This window comes from Anolis carolinensis, chromosome 2, assembly GCF_035594765.1.
Source record: "Anolis carolinensis isolate JA03-04 chromosome 2, rAnoCar3.1.pri, whole genome shotgun sequence".
Classification (NCBI taxonomy): domain Eukaryota; kingdom Metazoa; phylum Chordata; class Lepidosauria; order Squamata; family Dactyloidae; genus Anolis; species Anolis carolinensis.
Window position 1 is genome coordinate 131,836,681 of NC_085842.1, and position 27,926 is coordinate 131,864,606.

At 41.1% G+C, this 27,926-nt stretch overlaps 1 protein-coding gene across 4 annotated transcripts; it reads right to left on the reverse strand.

The window, feature by feature from the left end:
* Positions 1-5,794: 5,794 nt before the first annotated feature.
* Positions 5,795-26,958, reverse strand: luc7l3 (LUC7 like 3 pre-mRNA splicing factor). 4 transcript variants are annotated; one of them, XM_062970553.1, is made up of 11 exons: positions 26,745-26,958; positions 19,087-19,153; positions 17,457-17,496; positions 17,155-17,299; positions 16,281-16,355; positions 16,099-16,203; positions 15,273-15,434; positions 14,422-14,699; positions 14,125-14,285; positions 7,956-8,096; positions 5,795-7,850 (listed from the first exon to the last, which is right to left on the reverse strand). In XM_062970553.1, the coding sequence occupies exons 1-11, from the start codon at positions 26,841-26,843 to the stop codon at positions 7,669-7,671; spliced, it is 1,455 nt and encodes a 484-aa protein (XP_062826623.1). In that variant the 5' UTR covers positions 26,844-26,958; the 3' UTR covers positions 5,795-7,668. The 4 variants fall into 4 exon arrangements, with proteins under 4 accessions (XP_062826623.1, XP_062826622.1, XP_008102733.1 ...); XM_062970552.1 differs by having other exon boundaries at positions 16,281-16,358; positions 26,745-26,957; XM_008104526.3 differs by having other exon boundaries at positions 5,795-6,299; positions 7,903-8,096; positions 16,281-16,358; positions 26,745-26,956.
* Positions 26,959-27,926: the final 968 nt, after the last annotated feature.

A 27,926-nucleotide genomic window follows, 5' to 3' on the forward strand; every position in this document is an offset into this window, starting at 1 on the left:
TTCCAGGAAAGGAGACGTAGGTCGGTCGAGGCCAAGGGTTCGAAAGGAGAAGCAGTAAGCTGGGAAAGGACAAGCTCAAGGTTCCATCCTGGGGTAGGAGGTTGGGCCGGTGGGCAGATGTTGTTGTATCCTTTCAAGAAGGTCTTGACGAGGTGGTCGGAGAACAATGATGGTCTACCATGTTGTTGAAAGCACCAGGATAGAGCAGCCAGGTAAGATTTCATAGAGGCAAGAGAAAGTTTTTGTTCTGCTAGAGACATAAGGAAGTCCAGCACAATCGGTACCGAGGTTGGGAAAGCAGTGATTCCTCGGGAGCGAAGAAAGGAACGAAAGCGAGAGACTTTATAAGTGTAGGCCCTGGTTGTAGCCGGCTTGTGAGCTGCGCGGAGGACCTCCTGTAGGTTCTGCGGGAGGGAGGTCAGGCGAGAATCCTCCAAGCAGTGAGATGTAGAGAGGGGAGATCCGGATGCAGGATCTGGCCGTTCTCCCTGGATAAGAGGTGTGGTAGAAGAGGCAGAGTGAAGAAGGTCGCCTTGGAAAGACGAAGAAGAGCCGGGAACCACGGTTGACGAGGCCAGGCTGGCGCTATCAGGATCGCCGACATCGGTACCGACCGGAGCCTCTGGAGGACCTTCGGTATCAGAGGAAAGGGCGGAAAGAGATAGATCGGTTCCGCCGACCAGTCCAGAAGAAAGGCGTCTCCCAGGCAGCCTGGAGAGGAGGACGGGAGAAGTCTCGCCCCGTACCGAGGCAGTTGAGCGTTCTGGGGAGAAGCGAAGAGGTCTAGGGTGGGGAAACCCCATTTGAGAAAGAGAGAAAGAAGAGTCTCGGGGTCGAGCATCCACTCGTGGGAGGAAGTCGTCATTCTGCTGAGGGCGTCTGCCAAGTTGTTTTGGATCCCGGGAAGGTGAATCGCCGAGATTTGGATGTTGCGGGCTATGCACCAATGCCACAGCTGGGAGGAGAGAAGCATCAGCTTCCTTGAGCCCGTGCCGCCCTGTTTGTTGATGTAGAATACTGCTACTGTGTTGTCCGACTGTACGAGGACAGATCTTTGGGAGATCAGGCGGGAGAAGGCTTTCAGAGCCTTGAAGATAGCAAGGAGTTCGAGAAAGTTTATGTGATTGGCCTTCTCGGAGGGAGACCAGAGGCCTCGAACAGTGAGGCCCTTCATGTGGGCTCCCCAGCCGAAATTGGATGAGTCTGTGGTTATGGTGATCGAGGGAGGAACCGAGTGGAACGGAAGACCCCTGCAGACGTTGGAGAGGGACTTCCACCAGAGGAGTGACCGACGAACATGAGGCGGGACCGAGAGAAACCTCGAGTTGGGGTGGCGAAATGGCTTGAAAACATCTATGAACCACCTCTGCAGGGACCGGAGACGGAGCCTGGCAAACGGGGTCGTGAGGACTGTGGAGGCCATGTGGCCCAGCAGTACTTGGATGGACCGAGCCCGAACCCTTCGGTGGGTTTCGCAGAAGATGATTTGTTGACGGAGAGCTAGAAACCTGTCGAGCGGGAGCGAGACAGTCTGAGCGATTGAGTCGAACAGGGCGCCGATGAAGCGGATTTTGTTCGACGGGTTGAGGTGAGATTTGTCGTGGTTTAGCTGGAGACCGAGAGAATCTAGAAGAGAGAGGGTGTAGTCGACGTGACGACGGAGTAGGACAGGGTCGGATTCGACCAGAAGCCAGTCGTCTAGATAGGGAAAAACTGTGATCCCCTGGAGCCGGAGGTGGGCAGCCACGACAGCGACGACTTTGGTAAAGACCCTTGGGGCGGTAACGAGGCCAAAGGGTAAAACGGTGAACTGGTAGGTTTGGTCGAGGACCTTGAAAGAGAGGAAGCGCCTGTGGTTTTCTCGAATCGCCACGTGGAAATAGGCGTCTCGGAGGTCTATAGACACGAAGTAGTCTCCGCGGTGAAGCATCGGGAGGATGGAGGCAATGGAGACCATCCTGAACTTGGTTGGGCATATGAAGACATTGAGCATGCGTAAGTCCAGAATTGGGCGGAGGCCCCCACCCCTCTTCGGGACCGTAAAGTACCTGGAGAAGAAGCTTTGAGGGTCCTGTGCCGATGGAGAAGGCCGAATAGCCCCTTTGGCGAGGAGGGTGTCGACCTCTGCGAGAATTTCTTGAGAGGGGTTGGAGAGAAGGACCTGCCCGGTGGGAGGGAGTTCCTCGAACTCTAAGGCATAGCCTTCTTGGACAATTTTTAGAACCCAGGCATCTGAAGTAATAGATTTCCATCGGTGAAAGAAGGGAGCCAGGCGGTCTATAAAGAGACCATGAGGTTGATTTGGTGGAGGAGAGGGGTGTGGAGGAGTGAGAACGACATCGGTACCGGAGAAAGAGTCTTTGGAAGGAGAGATGGCGTCAGGAACGCCGGATAGGTTGACCAGCGGTGGGGGTGACCCGGCCGCGTTGTCTTTGAGGTTGTGCGGCCCGACGGGGCTGTTGGCGATTTTGGTTGTTCGATACCGAGGGACGTCTGAAAGATTGCTGGCGGTAAGAAGGAGGCGGGAAGCGTCGAAAGCGTTGAGGAAACCACTTGGTGCGGTGGGCCTGGGGTTGATCGCCGCATTTAGTGGCCAGAACTTTAAAGTCATGGTTGGTTTTAAGCTTGTCATCGGTGCCAGCATTAAAGAGGCCCATGGCGTCGAAGGGGAGGTCCTCGATGACCTGCCTCGAGGAAGAAGATAAGCCGGAAGATCTCAGCCAGGCGTGGCGGCGAATGGCAATGGCGTGGGCGATCATCTTGCCGGCCGTGTCACCAGTATGCTTAGCCATCTGGATTTGATGATGCGCTAAGGAATCGGCCTCTTGTTGGAGGGTGGACATGACCGACCGGTCTTCGTCGGACAACTTCGCGAAGAAGGGCTGAGCTTTTTCCCAGAGGATCTGCTGGTATGCCCCCATACAGGCCCCATAGTTCGCCATTCTACAAAGTAGAAGGGCTCCGGAGTAGAGCTTTCTGCCGACCGCGTCGAACCTTTTACCCTCTCTGTCTGCAGGGGTAGTGGATTCGCGACCGGAGGACTGAGAGGCCTTCACGACCATGGAATTCGGGTCGGGGTGGTGTTTAAGCCATTCTAAGGTGTCGTCATCCGTACGATACCAGGACTCGATTCTCTTCGAGGTAGGAGGGATCGAGGAGGGGGTTTTCCACGAAGATTGGATAACATCGAGGAGATAGGGTAAGAACGGCAACAGCGTGGCTGGAGGGGCCTGGGCTTGGACCCGTTTGAAAACCGGGTCAGTTACTGCTTTGGAAGTCTGTTTGATTTCTAAACCCAGGGCATCAGCCATTCTAATCATTTGCTCGGAGAAAGCCCGAATGTTGTCGGTAGGCGAAGGAGGATCCACCTCATAGGCATCATGGGGAGGAGAGAGATCGAGGCCTAAGGATACCACCGAGGCCGAGAGAGCAGAATCCGGGCGATCAATATCTATCTCATCGTCTCCAGCCCCTTGAGGGGACTGGGGAGGAGATGACAACACAGTCTCTGTTGGCGGCACCGCCTCAAGAGCAGGAGCTATCTGCGGCCGAGTTTGTTTGGAGGCCGAAGCCTGGACCGCTCGAGCCAGGCGAGTGGTTTGTCTACCCCGTTCCGGTGTCGAGGTCGGGGGAAAAAGCTGCTGACGAGATGAACGATGAGAAGCAGCAGGTCGAGGAGATGGGACCCTGACCACTGTCTGAGTGGAGTGGTGGGGTGAGTCCTGCAACTCGCCGTCCGAGAGTTGGTGAGGAGAAGGCTGGCGAGGTCGCTGAGCGGGAGCGATCGGAGAAGACCTTCTAGAAGAAGTTGCCGAAGAAGGGGCATCCATCTTGGAGGAGGCAGAAGAGGAAGAGCGCTGGGTTGCCCTCTTCTTAGCGAGCGGTTGTTTTGATGGAACCCTCAGGGATTTACCCGGTGTGGGAGGGATCATTGCTGAGTCGGATTGGGTCCGACGAGCTTCCTCATGAGCCCTTTTAAAGGCGATCTTCATCGCGGAGGTCGATGGAGGAGCCCCGAGCTGGGATCGAGCCGAGGAAACGGAAGCTACCGAGCTCGATGTCGAGGAAGGACCGACCCGACCAGAACGTGTCGACACCGTGGCCGTGGTGAGAGTGCACGGTGGTTTAGCGGCCTTGGACGACCTGGAGGCTCTGGACGCCTTAGACGAGACCGAAGGGGCATTAGCCGCTGAAGACGACATCGGTTCAGGGTTAAGCGGTGACTTCGTGCCCGAAGTCGACGGAGCGGGTCCGGGAGCGAGCGATTTTTCGTAGAGCGCCGCTCTAAGCCTCGCGGCTCTATTTTTGCGAGCCTGGGCCGTTAGGGCCAGGCAGAAACGGCAGGTACCGACGACATGTGCTTCTCCAAGGCAGTAGAGGCACTTGGCGTGGCCGTCGGAGTCAGGAATTTTAGCGGCACACTGAGTGCAGCGCTTGAAGCGAGTCGTAGACATGAGAATCCGAAGTGAACCTTGCGGCGGAAAAAAAGGAACTGGAGAGCAGACGCCGAGGGCTGCCTTATATGCCCTCCGGGGACGGAGGGGCGTGGCTACCGCCAAAATTTAAACTTCAGCTTGGGAAGAGTTTCCGTTGGGACCTGCGCAGGCGCAGCCTCTCCATTAGTGTGCATTCACAGAGTACACGAAGAAAAAATTATGTAACTATGGTAGTAATAAGCAATATCTATGCATTCAGAAATTTATTTTTGTAGTTTTGTAAAAAGAAAAGTCTATGAGGCAAGCTAATTATATAGATGATGTATTTGTGTACTGTTTACAAAGACAATATTTGAAAATTGTTTATTACCTAATTGTATTGGTCTAATGGCTGGTTTAAAGTATTTTTTAAAAAAATTAAAGCCAATTTTTAGAATCTATCGTGATGGTTCCTATGTCTGATTGAAACACAAAACCAAGGCACAGAATTGTTGCCTACTGTAAGGCTGCTTTGAGTCCCCATCAGGGTGAGAAGGGTGGGATATATATGTGGTAAATAAATAAAATGATTTATATGTAGCAAACATGCTATGCTGCAGCAATTTTCTTTTCATAACTGAGCAAAGAAACTTCCAAGTAGTTTAATCTCCTGCCAAATTAGAACGGGCTCTTCTTGGTGTCACTTGGCTAATGCTTCCCTTAATTGTTTCACCTTCCCAACTGCCAACCTGCAATTCCGATGTTTCTGTACACATATAGAGAACCACATAAAATGTGTATAATGTCTATGCATAGCTTTTCATTTTTCTTTAACTTGGCACAGCACATTTATTACTTTCACACATAAAATACATAGTCTAAATGGTTTTCAGTACTTACGGTAAGTACTCTCTCTACACAGAACCATATGTGCACAAATCGTATCTAGTTACAGTTGCATGTTTACAATTCCCAAATAGCTAATAATATGGCAGCAAATCATCTCACTTTTACTATACATTGAATTGTCATAACCCAGGGCTTTCAAAGTGTGCAACTTTCTTTGTGATTAAGTTCACTTTTTAAAGGGTTAACTTTCACATCTCTATTTCTGTGCTTTTAACTTGAGATTGTTATCCAACTCATCACCACTATATGGCTTTGATGCTGCAAATACAAAGATCACAGACAGTACTGTGCTTTTCTGTTATCACAAATTCTGGAAAATATATATTAACATGGTTGCAATATCACACACCATCCTTTTTTAACTTTAGTAAACTTGATGGGCAGCATCTGGATGCATATTTCAAGTTTTAATGAAGAACAGTTTGAAACTTCTCATTTCGACTGGGAGCAAGGAGAAAAACAGACAAGAATGCTGCTGAACACATTTATTTGGAAAGAAGTCTATTTAATATTAAACACTCAATGACAATTGGATGTGTAACAGAAATTCATAGATACTTTTATTTCCATTAGGATATATCAAGAAGCTAGGTATAGCCTGGCTGTAAAAATGGGATTTGTTCCTGTCTGAGTCACACAAATACTAAACATTTATCCTTGTTTTTGAAGTTCAAGAATGAAAACTTGCAATTAAACACTGAGCAAGCCATGTGTTCAGATTATGTTGGTTTATCATCTTAAAAGTCTTATAGGGAAAATGGTAAAAGGACTTAAATTCTCAGTAGATTGTTTAATTATTAACTTTTCAGTATTCTGAGAGGTCACAACAGTCCTGAATTAATCTTTATTAAAAAAAATCTAACTGAACTTTATTTTTTTTTCTATGCCACTACAGCTTTCTTTCACCTCATTTTAAAGCAGATCTTCATAATATGCAGTCTTCTGGATTCTTCGCAGACTTGTCACCCAGTTGTCCTATAATGCAAAATGTTGGGGAAAGAGAGTCAGATAGTGGGAACACTGATTACTTTCATTTGCCGCTCCTACATATTGTTTGCTGCCCATTTAACTCTTCAAAAGGACCTTTTATCTACTCTACCTAAAGCGCCTATGTATCCAATAGTAAAGGACAAACAACGTTACAATTCACCAGTCAGTGCTGTTGGGAGCCTTCACCTATTCCAACTGGACTTGCACAGGAGTCTAATGCAAGTGCCATTGAAATGAATGGAAGTTAAACAACATCAGTATTCTGTGGATTGCAACTCTATACACATTTCCGTGGGAGTAGGACCCACCAAAGACAGTGGAACTTACTCCTCAAGAAACATGCATAAGCCTGTGCTTTAATTGCCCAGTAGCTCTTTGGAGATATGCTAAAATGTATTAAACCACTCTGCTAGTTTTATTTCTGCTTATTCCTTTAAGGAATGATTCTTGAAAATCTTAAAGAACAGATTATTTTTACTTCAGGGTTTGTTTTCTTTATTTAAGTAATGTGGCTGTATATGTTTTTGCAGTTTATATATACTTATTGTTAGGTGTTTCTGACACTGCCCTTTATTTTCATTTGCCTCCCAAGTCTGGTATCAGCCAGTCTAGGATGTTGGGTGCCATGGCTGCCTGGCAATTCTCCTACACCGTAGGAAATTATAAACACATACCTCTTATAGACTTGAAATGCATTGAATGTAACAAGGCGGTTATTAGGTAGTATCTATTGCATTTAATAAAGATATCTAATTCTGGGCAGCACTGCATCCCTACACACAGTTGAAAGAAAATGCCAGTCAAGTTAATGTCAGGTTAACAAGTTTCACAAAATATGCACAAAGATTCCTTTTCACTTTTTCATAAATAAAACACACAACAGTAAGCTTAAAGATTACAGGCAACAGCATTCAAACATGGATGTGGGTAGAGAAAGGAGTACCTGGCATGAGTACCTGCTTAGTTTGACTGAATCCTTGATTTTTAATTTGGCTTTTCATGGGCCGCTCACAACACCAACGCTGTGTGAGGTATGGTAGTCAGCTGCAATTATTCATAAACCCTACACTTCCATCAATCCAATGCTACTGGCTCTCGAGTTACAGAACAAACTGCATTAGAATGCAAGGCAAAGCAAAAAAACTAGAAACATCCTTGACAAAGAAATACTAGCAGTTTTTATAAAAACAAAAGTCAGTCCAACATGTGCCTCAAATATTAAGTATTAAAGCAAATGTTTCTGATGCACCAACACAATATGGACTTAATTACAAAATCAGTTTAGAAGTTAAAAAAATATAACAAATCCCCTAAAAATAAAAAAGAGGATAATTAATGTCTATGGCGACTATAATTACAAATATGTTCCCAAGAGGCACACTAATGGGGGTATGAGTCTGCTACAAAATAGCCGATACAAAACAATGTACCTCAAAAGGTTTTGCAGGACTACACTGTGTTTTCCTTCAGAAGTGGCTTTAGTATCTCTTCTTACTTGATTTAGCTCCATCTTCATCTGTACATACTTACGCTGAACTGTTAAACAGTAACAAAAAGCCCTAATCAAAGTTTGAAATAATGCACTTACCTCTGTCTGATCTGAGGTCATATCAGATCAGTTTTAATTGGACTGAGTGTCACCTTCAGATTTTATGTCTTCACTGGTCCCATTGACCTCATTCTTAGCATCGCCTTCCTTGGAGTCCATGCTTGCGTCTTCACTCTGTTTTTCTCGACTACTGGACTTCACACTACTTTTTTTATCATCAGATCCCCTTTTTTCTGCCATGAAAGAAGACATTGACCATGGACTTCACAGTAAATACACATATGGAATCACTTTTTCAGATGTGGTCTATACTGAAACCATAAACTATGTCTGTAAAAGCTAGAAACTATAGATCAAAGTTATAGGCTGACTGATAGTAACAAGTGATTTTTGTCTGAAAGAACAAGATCTGAGTAACAAACCAAGAAAAGGGGACAGGATAACATAAATGTAAGAAACTACAACACAAAATACTATTCAGAGAATACTTATTTAATAGGTCTAGTCAAAATCACAAACTATATATGTATCTGATTGCCTAGTATCAAGAAAGTTAGTACAGAAATATGAATAAACCATGTATTTATCACAGCATACAACTTTCACTTAATCTAGCTCAAATTCATCTCCTATCAACAAACTAATTTTTCTGAGTGGCAGCAATGAGAACTTTTAAAAAACCCACACGTTTAAATATGATTGTGGTTGAGAAGTTAAGAGTGTGAATAAATTTAACATGTCTTTAAAACCTCCAACACAAAAGTACACCGATGAGCTTTTAATATGTAAATTGAAAATGTTGGGTCTTAACATTCTCTAAAACAGAGCAAGATTTCTTTATTTGCAGATTTGCATGTATACTATAACTAATGAATATAACTGGCATTGCCTGGGTTTGCATTGTTTGTGGCTTTCTTTTCTTCCTCTTTTTCTCTCACACACCTTGTCCCTCCCTCTCTATTTCTTTCTTTCCCATTCCTTTTTCCGTCTTCCATTTTTCTTTCTTCTCTACCTTTTTTCATCCCTTTCCCCCTTCCTCTCTTTCCTTCTAGTTTCTTTTCCTTTCTCTTAATTTTTCCTTCCTTCCTTTCCCTCTTACACATCACCTACGTAAAGGTAAAGGTTTCCCCTGACGTTAAGTCCAGTTGTGTCTGACTGGGGGTTGGTGCTCATCTCCATTTCTAAGCCAAAGAGCCGGCGTTGTCTGTAGACACCTCCAAGGTCATGTGGCCAGCATGACTGCGTGGAGCGCCGTTACCTTCCCGCTGGAGCGGTACCTATTAATCTACTCACATTTGCATGTTTTCGAACTGCTAGGTTGGCAGAAGCTGGAGCTAACAGTGGGCGCTCACTCCGCTCCCCGGGTTTGAACCTGGGACTTTGCAAGTCTGCAAGTTCAACACATCACCTAGGAGCAGCTAATCTGCTTTGCTCCCTTTCTTTCCCAGTCAAGCTCCTCAATTCTTTCACGTTGGATAACGAAGGGTATGTATGCCAGGTCTGGTCCAGATCCATCAAGCCATGTAGCCTTTGTGGTACAAACCAACCGATCAACCAATAATCATACATACATACATACTTTGACATACATACATACATAAGATATGATACCAGCATTTATACTAGAAGACGCTGTCATTCGTATGGTTTTGCATGATAATATTTCTGATGGTCAACGACTGATCATTTCCCCCTCTGTACCTCACCAGAGCGTCACATCTTCCATTCAACTGGTAGCAATGGTTTCTCCTCCCTTTTCTTCACAGCCCCTCCCACGTTTTACCTTCTTTTGCCTGCTATGCCCATCACATCACCAGCAGCTGGGGGTTGTCTCCCTATTTGCCACCACTGCCAAGAAGGGAGATAAGCAGTCTATGTGCATGAGGCATGAGACTGTGTAACAATCCAGGACTAGGGGGAAAGAAAAAAAGTAACCTTCACAGTAGTAATAGGTTTGCTAATTTTCATCTTACTGGCAAATCTGCACCTCGTTTTCACATATAAAACAGTTAGAAGTTACAGATGTAGTAAGTTTATTTGAAGTCTGTATTTTACTGACATATTGCCTTTCTCCTTGCACAGGAACCAAGAGAATAAGGAATGGCAAGGGTTAGCAGAAGAGTCTGAACATGGATTTTATTTACATGCAGCCTGTATTTAAATTAGGAATGTCAAAAGCATGTACTTAGTCAAAGAAACTAATAGGAGGAGACCCGCATGTCAACTTTGGATCTTATTTTAAATTTATGTCTTATGCCCAATGCACAAATTATTGCTGCAAGCAAGAGTTTTCATACGAGACACTTTTATAAAAATTTTACTAATTAAAGGAACTATTAAAAATTAGACTGCACTATGTATTTCTCTAGCAAGCACAGTGAGCACGAGTTCTTGCTTAAGCATCCAGCCCACTATTTCTGAATTGGATTAATTTAAGGAAAAAGCCATTCAGAACTGTAAACAAATGGAGGAGAGGCTCAAAGCTATTTTTTGGGAAAAATTTATGTAAATGCATAGTAGTAAAGCTTTTTGCCATCCACAGGAGCAAACATGTATTCCGGGAAGCCTTCAATTCCAGCTGACAAAAATCCTATAATAACTGTATTTAACAGACAAAAATCTGGGGGGAAATGCACATGGAATGTAACCATGATCCAAGAGAAAACACCCACTACTTGAAACCTAAACAGAGAAAAGCCACAGAAGTCAATTTCTCTTTGGAATCCTTAAGAGTCTGCTTCGTATGATCATTTCCTGGGTAGGTTACACTAACTAACCTTTTTGAAAGTCTTCCATTTTTGCTTTATTAGGCACCGGCGAGTCACATGTAGATCCACTGAGGAACAGCAGTCTTTTTGCCCCGTAGAGGACTAGCAGTCAGTCCAATAAGTTTATCTTCTGTCCTATGTAGATACGATAGAGCTCAACAGCCCTATAAATGGGCAGAGTGTATAGATTCTTGTGGACGCTTTTACAGTTGTTATGAATGTGGGCAGATGAAAAGAAGGAATTTTTTTTGGGAGGCAGGGGGTGGGCAGCAACAACTATTAAACAAGTTATTAACCTGTGAGTTGAAAAATGAGCCCATACTATGACAACTGCCTGAGTCTTATTCCACTGTAGCACATCTTTCACTTGATCATAATTATTCCTGAAATCTACTTAACTATTTGTTAAGTGATTTCATTTTTAAAAGAAAGCTGTTTGCATGGAGTAAGTTCCATTTGCATATTTCTCAAAGCAACCTTTTATGATCATGTGCACTGCAAATACTGGCATGCCTATCTGTTGAAGTGATATTGACTAACTGTGAATACAGGCAGTCCCCAAGTTACAAACAAGGTAAGTTCTGTAGGTTTGCTCTTAAGTTGAATTTGTAAGTCAGAACAAGAACATTTTAAAGTGTAACTCCAGCCATATATATAAAGGGGGGGTGCTTTGGTTAACAAAGGGAAGGGTTGACATCCCTGTGTTGTTTATATTGCTGTCTGTGACCCTATTCAGAAGATTTCACCTCACTTTCTGTTCCTGTGATAATTGGATTTTGAAAAATTGGGTTTGTTGTGTAAACAAGGATTGGTTATAAAGCGTCAGTGGAGACACCTTTTCCCTATGATAAGTCTTTTAGGAGTGAATTTCCCTTCTGAGGGATAGATTTCTCTCACTTCTGTTGTCTCACCCCCGTTCTTAACTATAAGTCATATGTAAGCCAGATGTTTGTAACTTGGGGACTGTCTGTATTAAGTACGACAATTTCCTGTGTTTTACTGGATATATTCAGAGAAGAGGCAGAGGAAAGGATATTTTATTACCAAATTAAATGAACGGATTTTCTCATAGGTGTAAACAAATTCCACAAATAACACCATTTAATTATAATAGCTTTCAGGTGAAGGGGACTTTATAATGGGGTTCCAATTTGAGGGGGAATGAGAATTTATTTAAAATTTCAGTTCCTCGTTGCTGCACTTGTGTTCTCTCATGCTGTCTTCAGAAACCTCTGCATACAATAAACTGACTTGAAACATGTGCGATTGAAAAGAACAGAATAAGGAACCTACAGTAAGGACATCCAAGCAGCTACTTAGCAATGAATAGTAAGTGTTTTGCATAAGGCAAAATAAAAGGAAGCAACATTTTAAGTGCAACCACAATGGAAAGTTATAGGAAGATAAAAACAATTGAGTAGTTTAAAAAAACCCCACAACAATACCCAAATATTCCAGGAGTGGCAAGGGGTTCACATTTAATTACTGTTGAAATCAACTGCATATTCTGAAGCTTAAGACTGATGGGACAGGTAACTTTCCTATCACTTGTTTTAATAACTACAGTAGAGTCTCATCCAACATTCACTTAGCCAACATTCTGGATTATCCAACGCAGTCTGCCTTTTAGTAGTCAAATGTTTTTGTAGTCAATCTTTTCAATACATAGTGATCTTTTGGTGCTAAATTCGTAAATACAGTAATTACTACATAACATTGTTGTGTATTGAACTGCTTTTCCTGTCAAATTTGTTGTAAAACATGATGTTTTGGTGCTTAATTTGTAAAATCATAATGTAATTTGATGTTTAATAGGCTTTTCCTTAATCCCTCCTTATTATCCAACATATTCGCTTATCCAACATTCTGCCGACCCATTTATGTTGGATAAGTGAGACTCTACTGTATTTAACATTTAATCCCATGAACCTATGAAGAACTTTATTGCAGAAAATGAGTGATATTCAAGGTTAGTTGTCTGTGTGCTCAGGACAAAAAGCACTGCAAATATGACAATAAAGCAAATCAAAACCGTTTCATTGGAAATCCTCAGACCGTAAAAGTGACTTAGTAAATACAAAAAAATAGTCTGTTGTTATTCTGTATTACTACTTCCTTCTTTTGAGGCTACTGACTGTGTCATAAATGTGCCACCTACACTGATGGTATGATGTCAAATTGTAAACATACAATAGGTTTCTAATACTGGCTTCAGTAAATGCAGTTACGTACATGTCTCTGTTGCACTTAATCCCATTTGTATTTTTGAATCATTCCTAATAATCAGATTTTATGCAGAACATGGTTAAGGAACTTGACTATTCATTTCCTGAGCAATCAGGAATTTGGCAAAAGAAATATGCTATGCACATATCAAACGAAGAGTTTCTAAAGACCAGTTATAGAACCATATCAAATTAAGGCCACTAATTTAATACCAAAATTCATCATGTTGCCATTAAGCAATGCAAATGCAAATAATTTATACACTAAAAAAATCTACATAGGGTTCTGTGAGATATCCTCAAAAGAAAAAGATGGAAAAAATATTTGAATAAACTGTGACAAGACTGAAAAACGCACAGTACAAAAATGGTAGACTTTCTTCAATGTAAAGATCACAGAACGTATTGCTGAACATTATTTTGGAATCATATTCTTCACAACAAAGCAAGGCCTTTATCTGACTCAGGAGTAAGGCTCAAGTAACTCAATGAGACTTACTCAGAGTAGAAATGGAGAACTGAACTGCAAGTGACCAACAGGAAAAGTTTAGAAAGCAAGAAGTGAATGAGAAACAAGGTGAAAAGGGGGCTTTTCCTATATTGATTTGAGAGGATTTGAAATCAGAATGCCAAGAGGTATATCCAGCTGTAATAGAAGAATTCATCAAACTGTTCCAGAGAAGCATCAACTAACTCCCTATTTTAGCAATAAATGTATCCCTTAGACTTCTGCAGCCAACATAAAATGCGGGTATATGCACATCATATAATATGCATTGTAAGTCATGTCCAAAAAATAGTACTGTGGACCTTTGAGAAATTTGGATTCCATGTTATTTTGGGGAAGAGAAAATTTCAAGAAATGAACAAAATAGTTAAGCAACTACTTTGATTTGGTATTGCAAAATTGAGTTGTCTTAGATGTAGGTAAGTATAAAAAAGACATTGAATAAAGGGAACGAGTATGAGCATGCAAATAAGTAATCTATCATTTATCACCTGAACTGAAATAAAATTTCTCTTTTAAAGTATGAGACAAATTATACACATTAATATAATTAGTTGTTAAGGTTGTGTGCTGGACACCAAAAGGAGGGCAACTCATGTAATCGAGCAACATATATTCATCTACCTGCAGTTTAGGAACTGCATTATCCAATACCCTACAACAAATGGGGTGAAGTCCAGGAATATTCTGGAGAATTTCCCTCTTGAACTGAAGGACCATGGCAGAGCAGAGAATTTATGTGCTCTTTATACAAACTAACCTTTTTCCTTAGACTTCCTGTCTTGTTCTCGCTCCCTGCTTTTGCTTCGGTGCTTGTAGGATTTGCGGTCTCGGCTCTTTGACCGCCTTCTCTCCCTGCTGCGTGATCGGTGCTTTCTGTCTGACCTATCATGGCTACGGCTTCTGCGTCGATCTCGACTCCTAAACATTTTAAAAAGACAGCACTCAGAAAAGCCTTTAACATGTTGTGAGCAAATCCTGTATTCTCTTTATCAAGGTACACAAAAGCACGAGCAAGAAACTGTAAATGAATTCAAGTCACTTCCTAAATAAATACCGGCTTCGTCTTCTGTCTTTGCTTCTTGATCTTTTATGGTCTCTTGACCGACTACCTCTCCTGTCAGAGGTTCTGCTTGAATGCCTGCTACGTGAACGACTCCTCTTTCGTCTCTCTCTATCACGAGCTCTCTCTTTTTCCTTTTCTTCTTCCTCACGACGCCTTTTTCTTTCTTTTTCTTCCTTTTCACGCTCCCGCTCCCTCTCTTCACGTTCTAGTTTCTCTTTTTTTAATCGATCATCACGGTCAGGCTCTTCAGTTCTCTTTCTTAATTTTTCCTTAAACGGAAAGAAATTCAGAAAGATTACTGGATTTGTTTTTTTTAAGTAAAAACCAGAAAAGCCAAATAAGGTCAAACATAAAATCAGGTCTCCAAACATTTTAAACTGCTCACTGTTCAGAATAATCATTAGGATACATTTCACAAAATGGCACAAATCTCTTAATGAGTTTTAGATTTCAATACACAGGTCCTCAACTGTTGAAAACATACATCCCGTTATTTTTACACAACTGCTTTCTTGCCTCATATGGGGATCGGGGTTGTTAAATCCTGGTTTATGACTGGGTATTAAACCTCCTATTGATAGTATGACTATGCAATATGAAGCTTTTGTATAATGTGAACAAGAATTATTTCCCTCTATAACCCACTGTATACTGATAATTGTGAACTGTGCAGTTCTCTTTAGTGTATTTTGCACACAACACATTCTTAAACAGCATATTCTAAAACAAAATTTATTGTATTAACTTAATGTACAGCAGAAGGGACAAATATTGACAATGTCTCCTAGCACATGCAGCATTTTCCATTTAACTAATTTTCTGCTCTCTGAAGTTGAACGTACTTTTAATTCTTCTACTGTAGCTTTAATTTTAGCATAACCCATATGTTGTTTTCCCATCAAGTGATCATCCACTCTTGACTGTGCATCTCCTACAATTAAAAAAGCTCCACAGACTTCACAAACTTCCATCTGCTTTTCCTGGGCTGCAAAGCTCTCAATTGTCTGAAGAAAAAAAAAGACATAAAACAAAAAGATGACTTTGAAACTTTTTCCTCATTTCTATTCCATATTTGGAATTCAACACAGTACCACCATGAAATACACTCAATCCAAAATAAACATAAAAGGGTCTGAATAATTGCATTAGGTTCTGAATATGAGAATGGCACTGCTTAAAAAACCTTTACCGGAATTCAATTTCCAAAGAATTTGAGTACAACATCCAAATGGCAGAACATGGTAACAGAGCACTGCTATCCCAAGAGGGAGAGAGGTTTTCCTACCCAAGGGATTTTAGTTTACTATGAGAACCAAGCTAGGAGTCGAAATGGAGTTGCAAAAAATTCAGAGATTTCTTTAACCCATTTTGTAAAGGAGAGTGGGAGGAAAACATAGATGGATGAAAAACATGACATCTCTCACTTTCACAAATGTTTTCACTTTTAAATCCCAAGATAATTTTGTTAAATTAGTCTGCAAAGTTTTGTGTTGTTGCTATTAAGAGACACCAAACTAGCAAAGGATTGAAAGACTGAAAGGGAAAGTACAAAATCTTTTTGTAACTAACTGAAATACAAGGCTATTGCAGCATGAATGTATCATACTTGATTTTCATCCTATTGTGGTCTTTAGCTCTTAAAATGATCTGTTTCTGTGATGTACTTACTGAAGTTGTAGATCTGAGCAATTCTCTTTCTTCCTTTAACTGTTCAACAAGCTTCATCATTCCTTGAGCCTCTTCTACTTTTCCTTCAGTACCAAGCTCTTCAATCTATTATACAAGAAAAAGCTATTACAGTCTTTTAATCCAGGTTTCTGAACATTTGTTTTATTCGAGACAACCATTACCTGCTGTAGAAGTACATCAATTTTGTCAGTTAAAACTTGAATCTTCTCTTCATTTTTACCAGTAGGTCCTGCTGCCTGCTAAATATTAAAGGAAAATCATCAGTAATGAAGTAAGATCAACAAATTGTTTATTTTACCTCTTCCTACCACACTACTCATGCCAGAGAAAAAGCTCTCCGCTGTTAATTTTCAATGCATAAGAACATTAGATTTCCACTGTATACAAAGAGTCTGCAAATAAGTCCTGCAATTCTACACATTTGTAGAACTCGTTTCCAAAAGGTACAAAATCCCCAAAAATTAAGAAATGGGTTATACGTGGCAGAACAATGTTGGCTAAGGTATTATATACAGATCAAAACTATCAAAATGTATCAAATCACTTTGGTACAGGGTTTGTAAAATTGCAAAAAGAAAATGCATCTCCTTAAGCATTTTTTTAAAATCCAATAAAATTTGTTCAAATAGATTTGGTACTTTTTTTGGGGGAGGGAGGGAGAAATCCACATTTATACTCTGAGGTGAGTCCCACTAAGTTCAAGGAAGCTTACTTTGAGGCAATGGAGTACAGCCTGAAGCATTTTGATACTGTTTAGATGGTTATTTATAATTTCAGAAAAGTTAGATAAACATCAATATATTAACATGGCTTATAGTCAACTTCTATTTTTCAGATTGGCTCAAGTAAAAAGAAATTAGGAAAAAAATATGGTAACTTACATATTTTGAGAAATTATTTGAAGTTTTCATTTTTGCAAAATGTCTCAAGTATGCTACAATCATTAAGGACATTGTACATATTTCCTTTTTAAAACATGACTTAAAAGGAAACACACAAACAAAAGTTTAATTCACCATTCCCTTGTGTACTTACACCAGAGGACTGCTGGTTCTGAGACAACGCTAAACGAGCATGGCCTCTTCGAATTCGCCGTTCGACCTCTGCAAGCAAGCTCTGTAAATAACGAAGGAATTCCCTTTCATAGCCTACTTTCATAAACCGTGAACTCTTTTCATATCTGATAATGAAAAAAAAGTTTGATTGACAAGTCAATCATTATATAGCCAAAGCACAAGTTAAACTGATATGTATCTATATCTGTATTATTAGTTTATTATACAGTTATTAGATATTTCAGTAAAGGCTCATATATGAACTTTTTAAATTATACTCACTGTTTTCTGAGGTTTTCATCATGAATTTTTTCACATGGACCTAGAAATAAAAAGGGTGAATATAAGTTCAAATACTTTGTTGGAGCATTTGACAAACAACCTCAAAGCTCCCCCTCATAAAGTAAACAGAGAGCAGGAATACCATTGTACAGCAAACAATACCTAGCATCTAAACATCTGGCAACCAGGCACAAGGACAAAAAACCAAACCAAACCCTTAGTTCTACAAACCTTAGAACATACTTGGTATCATACCAATTTCTGCAATATTGATCAGAATTAGTGAGATCTAAAGAATAAGTATTCTATTCTCCTGCAAAATTTATTAAAGCTATCAAAAGAATAGCTATACATGTTTAAAAAATCAAAGGTATCAACTAATGTGAACATTATTCCTGCAACAAATGAGCAAATAGGCATACCACTCTAGTTTGCCAAAATCTCGATTTTCAACTTCGTATTTGCACTAGCTTTACAATACATACATCGTTGTACAATTGCTTGCTAAACTGCACTATAATTTGGATATGTTCCACATTATATATGTGAATGCTTGTGCAACACTGAATAGGCTCTAATATTGTGGTTAGACTTAATGTAAAGAGTAAAAAGAACATTAGATCTAACTGAGTGAACTGCCTATGGAAAAAAACCTAACACTAAAAGGAAGATTAGAAGTTTTGTTAAATATAATTTGCAAGAACAAAAACGTGTATATTTAGTAAATCAAATGCTAGACATAAGCAGATTGAATTCTTAGTTTATAATATAATTAGCTATCATACATATGAAAGGATTTTTAGCCTTTTTGACAATGTTGATTATTTATTCTAAAGCAATACAGCAGGGGTCCTCAAACTTTTAAACCTGAGGGCCAGTTCACAGTCTGTCGGACTAGTGGTGGTGGTGGTGGTGGTGGGGTGTCAAACTATAGTTTGAAAAAAATGAACAAATTCCTATGCAAACTTATACATATCTTATTTGTTGTGCAAAAAGATATGAAGGAACAATAAAATGAAGAACCATTTCTTTTTTTTTAAATGATTTTTATTAGTAAGTTTACTACAATACTACATACATATATCTAAAGGAAAAAGGAATGGGGAGGATAGAGAGTTAGGGAAGGTGTGTGGAAAAAGGTGAGGGAGGGATAGGTTTGGGTAGTGGGGGTGGTGTTTCTGCCTAGGAATGGGGGAGAGGGAGCAATTAGGTAAAGTCTGGAAATAAACAATTGGGGGAAGTCTGTTTCCAGGCTTAGGGGAAAAGGGCCTAGTTGGAGGGGGGGAGGGGGGGACTTCCGATCTCCTAGCTTCCGTTTGAAAAGAACTAATTCAACCCCCATAAACCCACCAGCATTTCAATGGGAAGTATGGACCTGCTTTTGGCTGATGAGACAGTCAAGATAATTAGGATTGTTGTTGTGTGCCTTAAAGTCACCCTATGTCTAAAGTTTAGGGTGCGGCTGGGTAAATCACCTTGGAGGGTTACATCTGGCCCATGGATCTTAATTTGAAGAGCCTTAGATACAGCAACAATGTAGGATTTTAAAGTCTTTAATGTCCCAAACCATAAGAAGCAGCAATATCTAACCCTGAGCTTCACAGCTGCTACAACAGAAACACATACTTACCCAAGTCAGAACGGGTATTTGTAAATAATTCAGCCGGACAAAATCCACAAAGGTAGTATTTACAAACCTGATAGAGGAGAAAAACAGTTTTAGAGTTCTGTTTCCTACTCAATTTTAGAAAGACAAAAGTATAAAATAATAGTATAATTTGCTCTTGTTTCAACAGCTATAATTTCTACAAATCTTGGCCAATGAATAGTAATGTTTATTTTTGTTGGATTTAAATTGCCTAATGTCCTGGACATTAAGCATCTAGGAAAGCTGCCCCATTGAACCTTAAATATTGCTCTCAGTTGCTGTATTTTGTCATCGATAATGACTGTGGAAATGTCTTAACAAAGACAATTATATTTTGTAAATCTCATGGTATTAAAAAAGGAATTAAAAACTTGGGTCTTGCGGTGCGCTTTTGAATAACCTAGTCCCCATGATCAAAATCCCAAAAATTAATGCACCATACTTCACACTTTTCCACCCTCTCCTAGATTTAACTGGACATTCTACCTCACCCCAATGTTGAGAATGCTCACACTTTGTCTCCTTCATCCCAAAAGTACCTTATAATACATCTTTGCACCTTAGTTCTAATTGCCCTCCCTGTCACTCCTTTCTCAAACTGGTGGTTCTTTTTATCTTATCATTTTATGTTCCAAATTGGTTTTTGCTGTTATTGTATTGCATTTGTATTTATGCCTTATTTTATTGTGTCTTATGTATTCGAATATGCTGTTTTATCTGTTTTGCCCTGTTTTATTGTTCTTGGGCTTTGCCCTGTGTTAGATGCCCCAAGTAGCCTACAGGGAGATGGAGGCAAGATAGAAAAATAAAGCAATTACAGTAGAGTCTCACTTATCCAAGCCTCGCTTATCCAAGCCTCTGGATAATCCAAGCCATTTTTGTAGTCAATGTTCTCAATATATCATGATATTTTGGTGCTAAATTTGTAAATACAGTAATTAAAACATAACATTAGAGCGTATTGAACTACTTTTTCTGTCAAATTTGTTGTATAACATGATGTTTTGGTGCTTAATTTGTAAAATCATAACTTAATTTGATGTTTAATAGGCTTTTCCTTAATCCCTCCTTATTATCCAAGATATTCGCTTATCCAAGCTTCTGCCGGCCCGTTTAGCTTGGATTAGTGAGACTCTACTGTATTATTAATATTATTATTATTATGGTAAGCCTTGATGTACAGGGTCACTAAATTGTATGGAAGTGTCATGAAAGAGCAAGCAAAGGTAACCACTAGCAAAATAGCCCTCTCTGATTTGTCTAAAAAATTTAAGGTGCTGTACTTCACAAGCTGTTATTCTAAGTAGCGTGTTAGATCTATTCCAATATGTGAATGTAAGAGTAAGTGTGACCACAGCTCATTATGACTTCCTGTCAAAATTCATCCCAATCTGCAGAAGAAGCAGCCCAGCAGACACAGAAAGCCTTCTGAATTGATGAGGCCAGTATTCATTTTTGCAGTCAAGTTTTACTTCTTACTGCAGCTATCCTCCTCTGAATGTATCCTCTCATCCCTTCAGAAAGTATCTTTGCAGGGAGGACCGAAAGATGAAGGAGAGGCACCAGTTCGATGAACTTCATAATGGGATCATGCCATCTGCTGATATATTGGTAACACATCTGATGCACTGCTACACACATTACACATGGAGTACTGTATACCCTTTTTGCAGCAAATGCTCTATGCAAAGAGTACATAAGGTAATCAAAAATTTAGTGTCCTATTCATAATGCAGTAAGCTTTTGGTATCTTCTGGACCTGCAGGACCTCGAAGTGGATACCACAATCTGTAGAAGCACAAGTCACTATACATACCATGGTGAAGCCAAAGGGTAACCATTATGTAAAATTGAGCTTTGTATTTTTGGATTGGGGCATTGTCAAGCTATGAGTGTCTGATGCATTTGAAGAAGTGAAGTTTATACCTACAAAAAACTCATGTAAAAATAAAAACCAGTTAATCCTTTCCTAACTCCACCTCCCTTCCTTGTTTCTAAACTGTGACACAAAATAACTGGCTATGAATTTTACCAAAAGGGAGAGGAAATCTCCATTTAATCTTAAAAGGAGCAAAAAAGACCTAGAGCAAGATGGGCTATGGAAACTGTCTGAGACTGTGCTAATAAAAAAGGAAAATGAAAGCGGTGAAATTACACAAGAATGCCTAGGGGGTAAGCAAAATTGTAAGATGAAAATTTCAGCTATATATTATTGTACAGATCAAGAACACTGTCCTTTCCACCCCTAATCCAAGACATCACCAATGTGGTTAAGACATAGTGTCATGAAAGCTTTTACAGAACAGGCTTCTTTCAGAAAATAGAACTCATGCATAATGTGGGGAAGGGAGAGTGCACACTTAATTGCATAAAGAGAAAGCAAATGTGAATTTTGAAAAGGATATTGCTAAGAATGGTAAGAGTAACCATAAAAAATTTCTCACATCACAGAGACCTAGCTAGATAGGAAATTAGATCTTTAGATAATATTAGAATTAAAGGAATACCGTAGAAAGAGGCACCAGAGATCTCAGAATGATTCTTCACTTCAGAAAATGTAGGGCAAATACCCATGCCTCAACAGCAATACAGTGTTCCCTCACTTATCACGGGGGTTACGTTCCAGGACCACCTGCGAAAAGTGAAAATCTGCAAAGCAGGGACACTATATTTGTGTTGTTTACAATCTCACTGGCAAGTAGAGTCTCTGTCCCATTGCCTCTCAATCACGCGCATGCGCGCTTCAGGCGAAAACAAAGCTGCTTCAGCCTCCTATTCTCTCCCTTCGGCTTCTCCTTCCAGAAAGGAAGTAGAAAGAGGGATTTATAATATTATTTTATTATTTATGCAAGTATTTTAATGTTCATTTAAAAACCGCAAAACAGCCAATCCGAAAAAGCGAACCGCGAAGTAGCGAGGGAACACTGTAAACAGAAACAGGAACTGAGGCATTATACCTTACTAGCTGTGCCCGGCCACACGTTGCTGTGGCTAATGGGAATTATTTGTTGGCCAGGTGGAATAGCAGTGAATAGCCTTGCAGCCTAAAAGCCTGGCTGTTTTCTTCTTTTGGGAATCCTTGTTTGGTGAGCTGGAATGCAGCAGAATAGGTCTGCTGCTTGGAAGGCTGGGTACTTGCGTTCTACGGGAATGGTTTTGTGAGCTGCTAGAACTGCAATTAATAGCCTGGCTGCTTCAAAGCCTGGCTGCTTGCTACCTAGGGGAATCTTTGGTTGGTCAGCTTCAATAGTACATAGTATTGCTGCTTCAAAGCCTAGCCGCCTTCCACCAAGGTTAATCCTTTGTTGGTCTGGTTAAATTGCACTGAATAGCCTTGCAGCTTCAATGCCTGGCTGTGTTACACCTAGGGGAATTCTTGTTTGGCGAGCTGGAGTAACACCCTCAATCAAAGAGCCGCTTTGATCTTATAGCACTTTAACTTCCTCCATGTTTAAAGCCTTATTCAGTGCACTCTTGCCCAGTTCATTTTATGATTTTATTGCTGTATTTTAACCTGTGTTTTATTAATGATTGTCATTTTATTTTATGTCTTTTTAATTTACATTTGTGCATTTTTTGGGATATGATGTATTGTATGTTTGTTTTGTATTTGTAAGCCGCCCCGGGTCCCCCTGGGGAGATGGAGGTGGGGTATAATTTTTTTTTTCATGTCAGGAGCAACTTGAGTCGCTTCTGGAGAGAATTGGCCGTCTGCAAGGACGTTGCCCAGGGGACGCCCGGATTTTTATTGATGTTTTTACCATCCTTGTGGGAGGCTTCTCTCATGTCCCCGCATGGAGCTGGAGCTGATAGAGGGAGCTCATCTGCAATTTCCCCAGGTGGGATTCGAACCTGGCAGCTTTCAGGTCAGAAACCCAACCTTCAAGTCACTTAGTCCACTACGCCATCTGGGGGCTCCGGTATAAAAATAAAATAATAATAATTGAAACCTGGCTACTTCCTTTGTAGGGCAATAATTGTTTGGCCAGCTTGAATTGCACTGAATAGTCTTGCAGCTTAAAAGCCTGGCTGCTTTCTACATGGGGCATTTTTCGTTGGCTTGGTTGAATAGCACTAAATAGCCTTGCTGCTTGCAAGCCTGGCCGCTTTCTACCTTGTGGAATCCTTGGTTGGCCAGGTTGAATAGCAATTAATAGTCTCGGTGCGGCAAGTATGAATGCTGCAATTAGCCACCTTGATTAGCATTTAATGGCCTTGCAGCTTCAAAGCCTGCCTGCTTCCGATCTGGGGGAATCCTTTGTTGGGAGGTGTTAGTTGGCCCTGGTTTTTTTCCTGTCTGGAATTTCCATTTTCAGAGCGTTGCTCTTTATTTACTGTCCTGATTTTAGGAATTATATTGTTCTGTATTATTATATCACAGTAATTATTATATATTATAATCTTATATTATCTGCTTAGAACTGGATTATGTGAGGCCCCTTCTACACAACTATAAAATCCACACTGAACTGGATTATATGGCAGTGTGGACTCAAGATAATCCAGTTCAAATCAGATACTGTGGATTATGTGCCTTGGCATTCTGGGTTATATAGCTGTGTGGGAGGGACTTGCCATTTTGGCTGAGGGAATTGCTAGGATATGAAGTGGGCGGGGCCTAAAGGGGTGGGGCCTACCATTCTGAGCCGTTTCTAAAGGGGGAAAAAAGGCTTTTCCTCGTCCTCTAATTTGGGTTTTATTTTTCTAGGTCTTTTGGTTTGAAAAACATAGACTGGATGACTATGTCTTTTGTGGTCAAATTGGGTGTGATTTGGTTCAGTGGTTTTGCTTACTCCATAGTAAAACCGCACATTACATTTTTATATATAGATTGACAAATCTGAAATAAAACAATTTAAAAGTCTATATAGCATTTCAGTACACTGAGTTTTTAAAGAATGAAGTTTACTGATGCTTCAAAAATTGTATTAATTCCGTTTCTAAACCAGTGAATCAGAAATGGAACGATGACATGTCAATCCACCATATTTGCAGGTTTGTGTTTTGCCGATTTGATTATTTGTGGATTTCATTAGAATGCTCTTTGGGAATCTATAGTTCCCTAGTGTAACTCTATGATCAATTTCTACTAGATGTTGAACAGAGTTATGCAAAAAGACCTGGAGATTGAAATAGGTGTCCTTTTTATTTATTTATTTTTTACTTTTGCAGGGGTTCTGTGTCCCTAACCTCAGCAAACGTGGAAGCCTGACTGTAATCACGATTTGATAAAAAGGGTGAGTGATGAAGAAAGTACCAGTTAGCTTAACATCTTTACCAAGTAAAAAGGAGAAAAGTTCATATTATAGTAGGTAAATTTATCAAACACATTAAAGGATATGGGTTCTGAACATTATTTATTTGGCCTTTTTGGCAAAGACTATTTAAAAAGATTCACCGCAAGGAACAAACTCCAGGAGATAGAAGCATGGTCTGGTAAGCCATTTATGAAATGAAAGTGCAAAGTATGAAGAAATTGAGCATTTCCACACTTGAGGAACGTAAAAAGGTAGGGTAACTTAAGAATCTTTCTTGGGATCTGTACTTTTAACATTTGTACCTAAAGGAACTAAAGTGAACAGCTACTTTTGTATGGTGTGGCTTTTTTTGTAAAACAAAAAAAAGTTGTATCGGTGTTAACCTCTCTAAGCTGTCTTGAGTCCTGATCAGAAAAAAATGTGAAATGTTAACAATAAGCAGTGTGATAGGCCAACAACACCAAAATCTTCAGTGAAAAAAAGATGGGTTAAGAAAGATCTTTCCAAACACTAAAAGCACTAAAAGTTCATTTAAAAAAAAAAGAAAAAAGCAAGTAATTTCATCAACCATCACCATCTCCTCAGTAGAGCATAAAGATTCATATACAAAACTTACATTTCTATACCACCCCCACCTTATGTCATTCTACACTTCAACCTGAGCAGGTTTAAGATCTGAGAAGGTCTGGCAACCCCCTCTCCTATAGGCAGACACACAACAATGACATTAGTACTAAGATCTGCAGAGCCCTTCAGAGATCTGTGTTTCTGTAATCACTGTGCATCCAACTTTGTGTGTGTGTGTGTGGGGAGGGGGGGGCAGTGATTGCCAGACATTTCTCCAATCCTATCTGTTCACACTGACACACAGATTATCTATATGAGGCAGCTTTGGGGTGTTAAAGAAGTTGTGAGGGGACTTTAGGTGCTATCAACCCTTACGGCATCCAAAACATTTCATTCATTTGTTTAAGGGACACTAACATATGTGGATGTCCCAATGTGAATTTCAGCTCATGTGCGGTTAGCCTTAAGGACCCCTAATTAAAACTATTTGGTTTGATACCTGAAGGAATAATAATCCTGCAAAACTGAATGGAGCTCACTTTTGAAGGTGTACCTATGTTTTAACCTTGTTTTCAAACATCAGACCCTGGGTGTTGTATGAAGACCACTAAAGAGGTGTGCACTCTAAGCACATACTGAGACTATTTGGTAAGACAGTTTTGTCTCCATCACTCATCTGATGTAATATATACGTGATTGCTTTGCAACTTCTTTCTCCAGCATAACTTATTCCTTTCTGAAACTTGCCTCTTAAAATGATTCCTACTTCAGCCCAATATAAATATTTCTGATTTTACCTAAGTTTTAATACTTGGCTATAACTGCATTTCATACTTGCTTCTTCCACTTTGATGATTTTCAATTTGTGGAGTTTGTTTCCAAAATCCTTCTGAACATTTGTTATAGGAATTTAAAAACATGTTAAGGGTATGCATTCTTTTGCTATATGATGTAATTCTCTAAGCCCTGTAATAATAATAATAATAATAATAATAATAATAATTTATTTGTGTTCTGCCCTATCTCCCCTCAGGGCAGAATAAAGTGATTTGCTCCATTTTGATCGTTTAGATCTGCACGTAATATTAAACCCCTAGTTAACAGTGTGCTGCCACCGATAACTCGTTTTCCTATTTTTTGGGTTCCGTATTTTTTGGAAACAAACTCTACAAAACTTTTCTACTTTGATCATGGAATTTAGAGTTGGACGAGACCTAAAGGGCCATTCAGTCCAACCCCATTCTGCCATGCAGGAACACCCAATCAAAGCACTCCCGACAGGTGGCCATCCAGCCTCTGCTTAAAAACCTCCAGAGGAGACTCCACCACGCCCCGAGGCAGCATTTCAATTACAGCAGCATTCAGCGTTATACAACGAAAATTGTGAAACCCGTATCCTTACGACGATGGAAACGCGCGCTGTTTCCAGGCCTGCCTTTTCAAATGCTTGACTTGCCCGTCATGTACAATACGCCTCCTCCCCCTTATTCCTACAAAAGGTGCCCGAAATTAGTCTCTGTTCCCACTGGGTCCCCGCTTCCTCCCGGCCGCGGCGGTTTGCGGTGTTGTTTGCCTCCAAAGGCGCGGAGTGCGGCCCATCCCTCTGGCAGAAATCCCTTTCCCGCTCTTCCTCTTCTCGCCAAGCTCTCTCCTCCAAACCTGCCGGGGAACGGCTCTCCTTGACAAGCCGAAGGGCCCCTTCGGCCGGTTGCCCCCCTTCCTTCCTGCCCCCCTTGGGTTCGCTGCAGCCGGAAGGCGCGAGGTGGCGCGGCAGGCCCCACCAACCCCAACAGGCCCAGCGCCCGCCCCACTCACGCTTTCATGGTCCCACCGCACGTTGCTGCGCTTTTCATCCGGGGCAAGGTTCCTGTCCCGGCCCATAAGCTCGTCCAAAAGCTGGGCAGCCGAAATCATGGTGCTGCCGGACCGCCCGTCAGCAGCTCTCCCTCTCCCGCAAGATACACCAGCAACGGCGCCACGGCCGACGAGGGGGACAGAGACAAAATGGCGGCACCCTCCAGCGAGGGCGTTTCCCAAGATGCACCGCGCGGCCCCACGGCCCCGCCCCTGGATCTTGTTGTCAAGGCCTTGAGTGGCCGCCGCGTGAGCGCGCGAGCAGGCCTCCTTGCCCGATTGTACACAATGGAGACTTTACTTCACTGAGGACTGTTCGCCGGAACGCAAGCAAATGGAACTCTCAAGCAATCGGCCACCACCGTGAAAGAATACTTTAAAACAAAAATTAAAATAAAATTAGATTTTATAATAAAACAGTATTACATTTAAGCTCGTATTTATTTGTCTTCATATAGTTTCAATTACTGTCACCCCTTCCACACAGCTGAATGCCATCCCACATTACCTGCTTTGAACCGGGATATAGCAGTGTAGACTCATAACCCAGTTCAAAGCAGATATTGTGAGATTTTCTGCCTAGATATTCTGGGTTATATGGCGGTGTGGAAGGGCCCTCAGTTTCAATTTTAATATGTCAGTATTGAGTTGGAGCCCTGGTGGCGCAATGGGTTAAACCCGTGTGCCAGCCGGACTGCTGACTGAAAGGTCAACGGTTCGAATCCAGGAAGATGGGTGAGCTCCTGTCTGTCACCTCCAGCTTCCCATGTGTGGACATGAGAGATGCCTCCCACGATGGTTAAACATCCGGGCATCCCCTAGGCAATATCCTTGCAGACAGCCAATTCACTCACACCAGAAGCAACTTGCAGTTTCTCAAGTTGCTCCTGGCACGAAAAAAAATATTGAGTTTATGGTATGGGCGTTAGGTCTGTTTCAACAGCCACCACCAAAGAACCAGAAACTACATTTATCCCGCATGTACACATTCCCATGGGTGCTGGTTCAATGAGGGTGCCTCTACACTAGAATTCGTGCAGTTTGACACCACTTTGTCATCGTTCAATGTTACAGAAACATGGGTATTGTAGTTTGGGGAGGCACCAGCCCTCTTTAGCAAAGAAGGCTAAAGATCTTGTCACA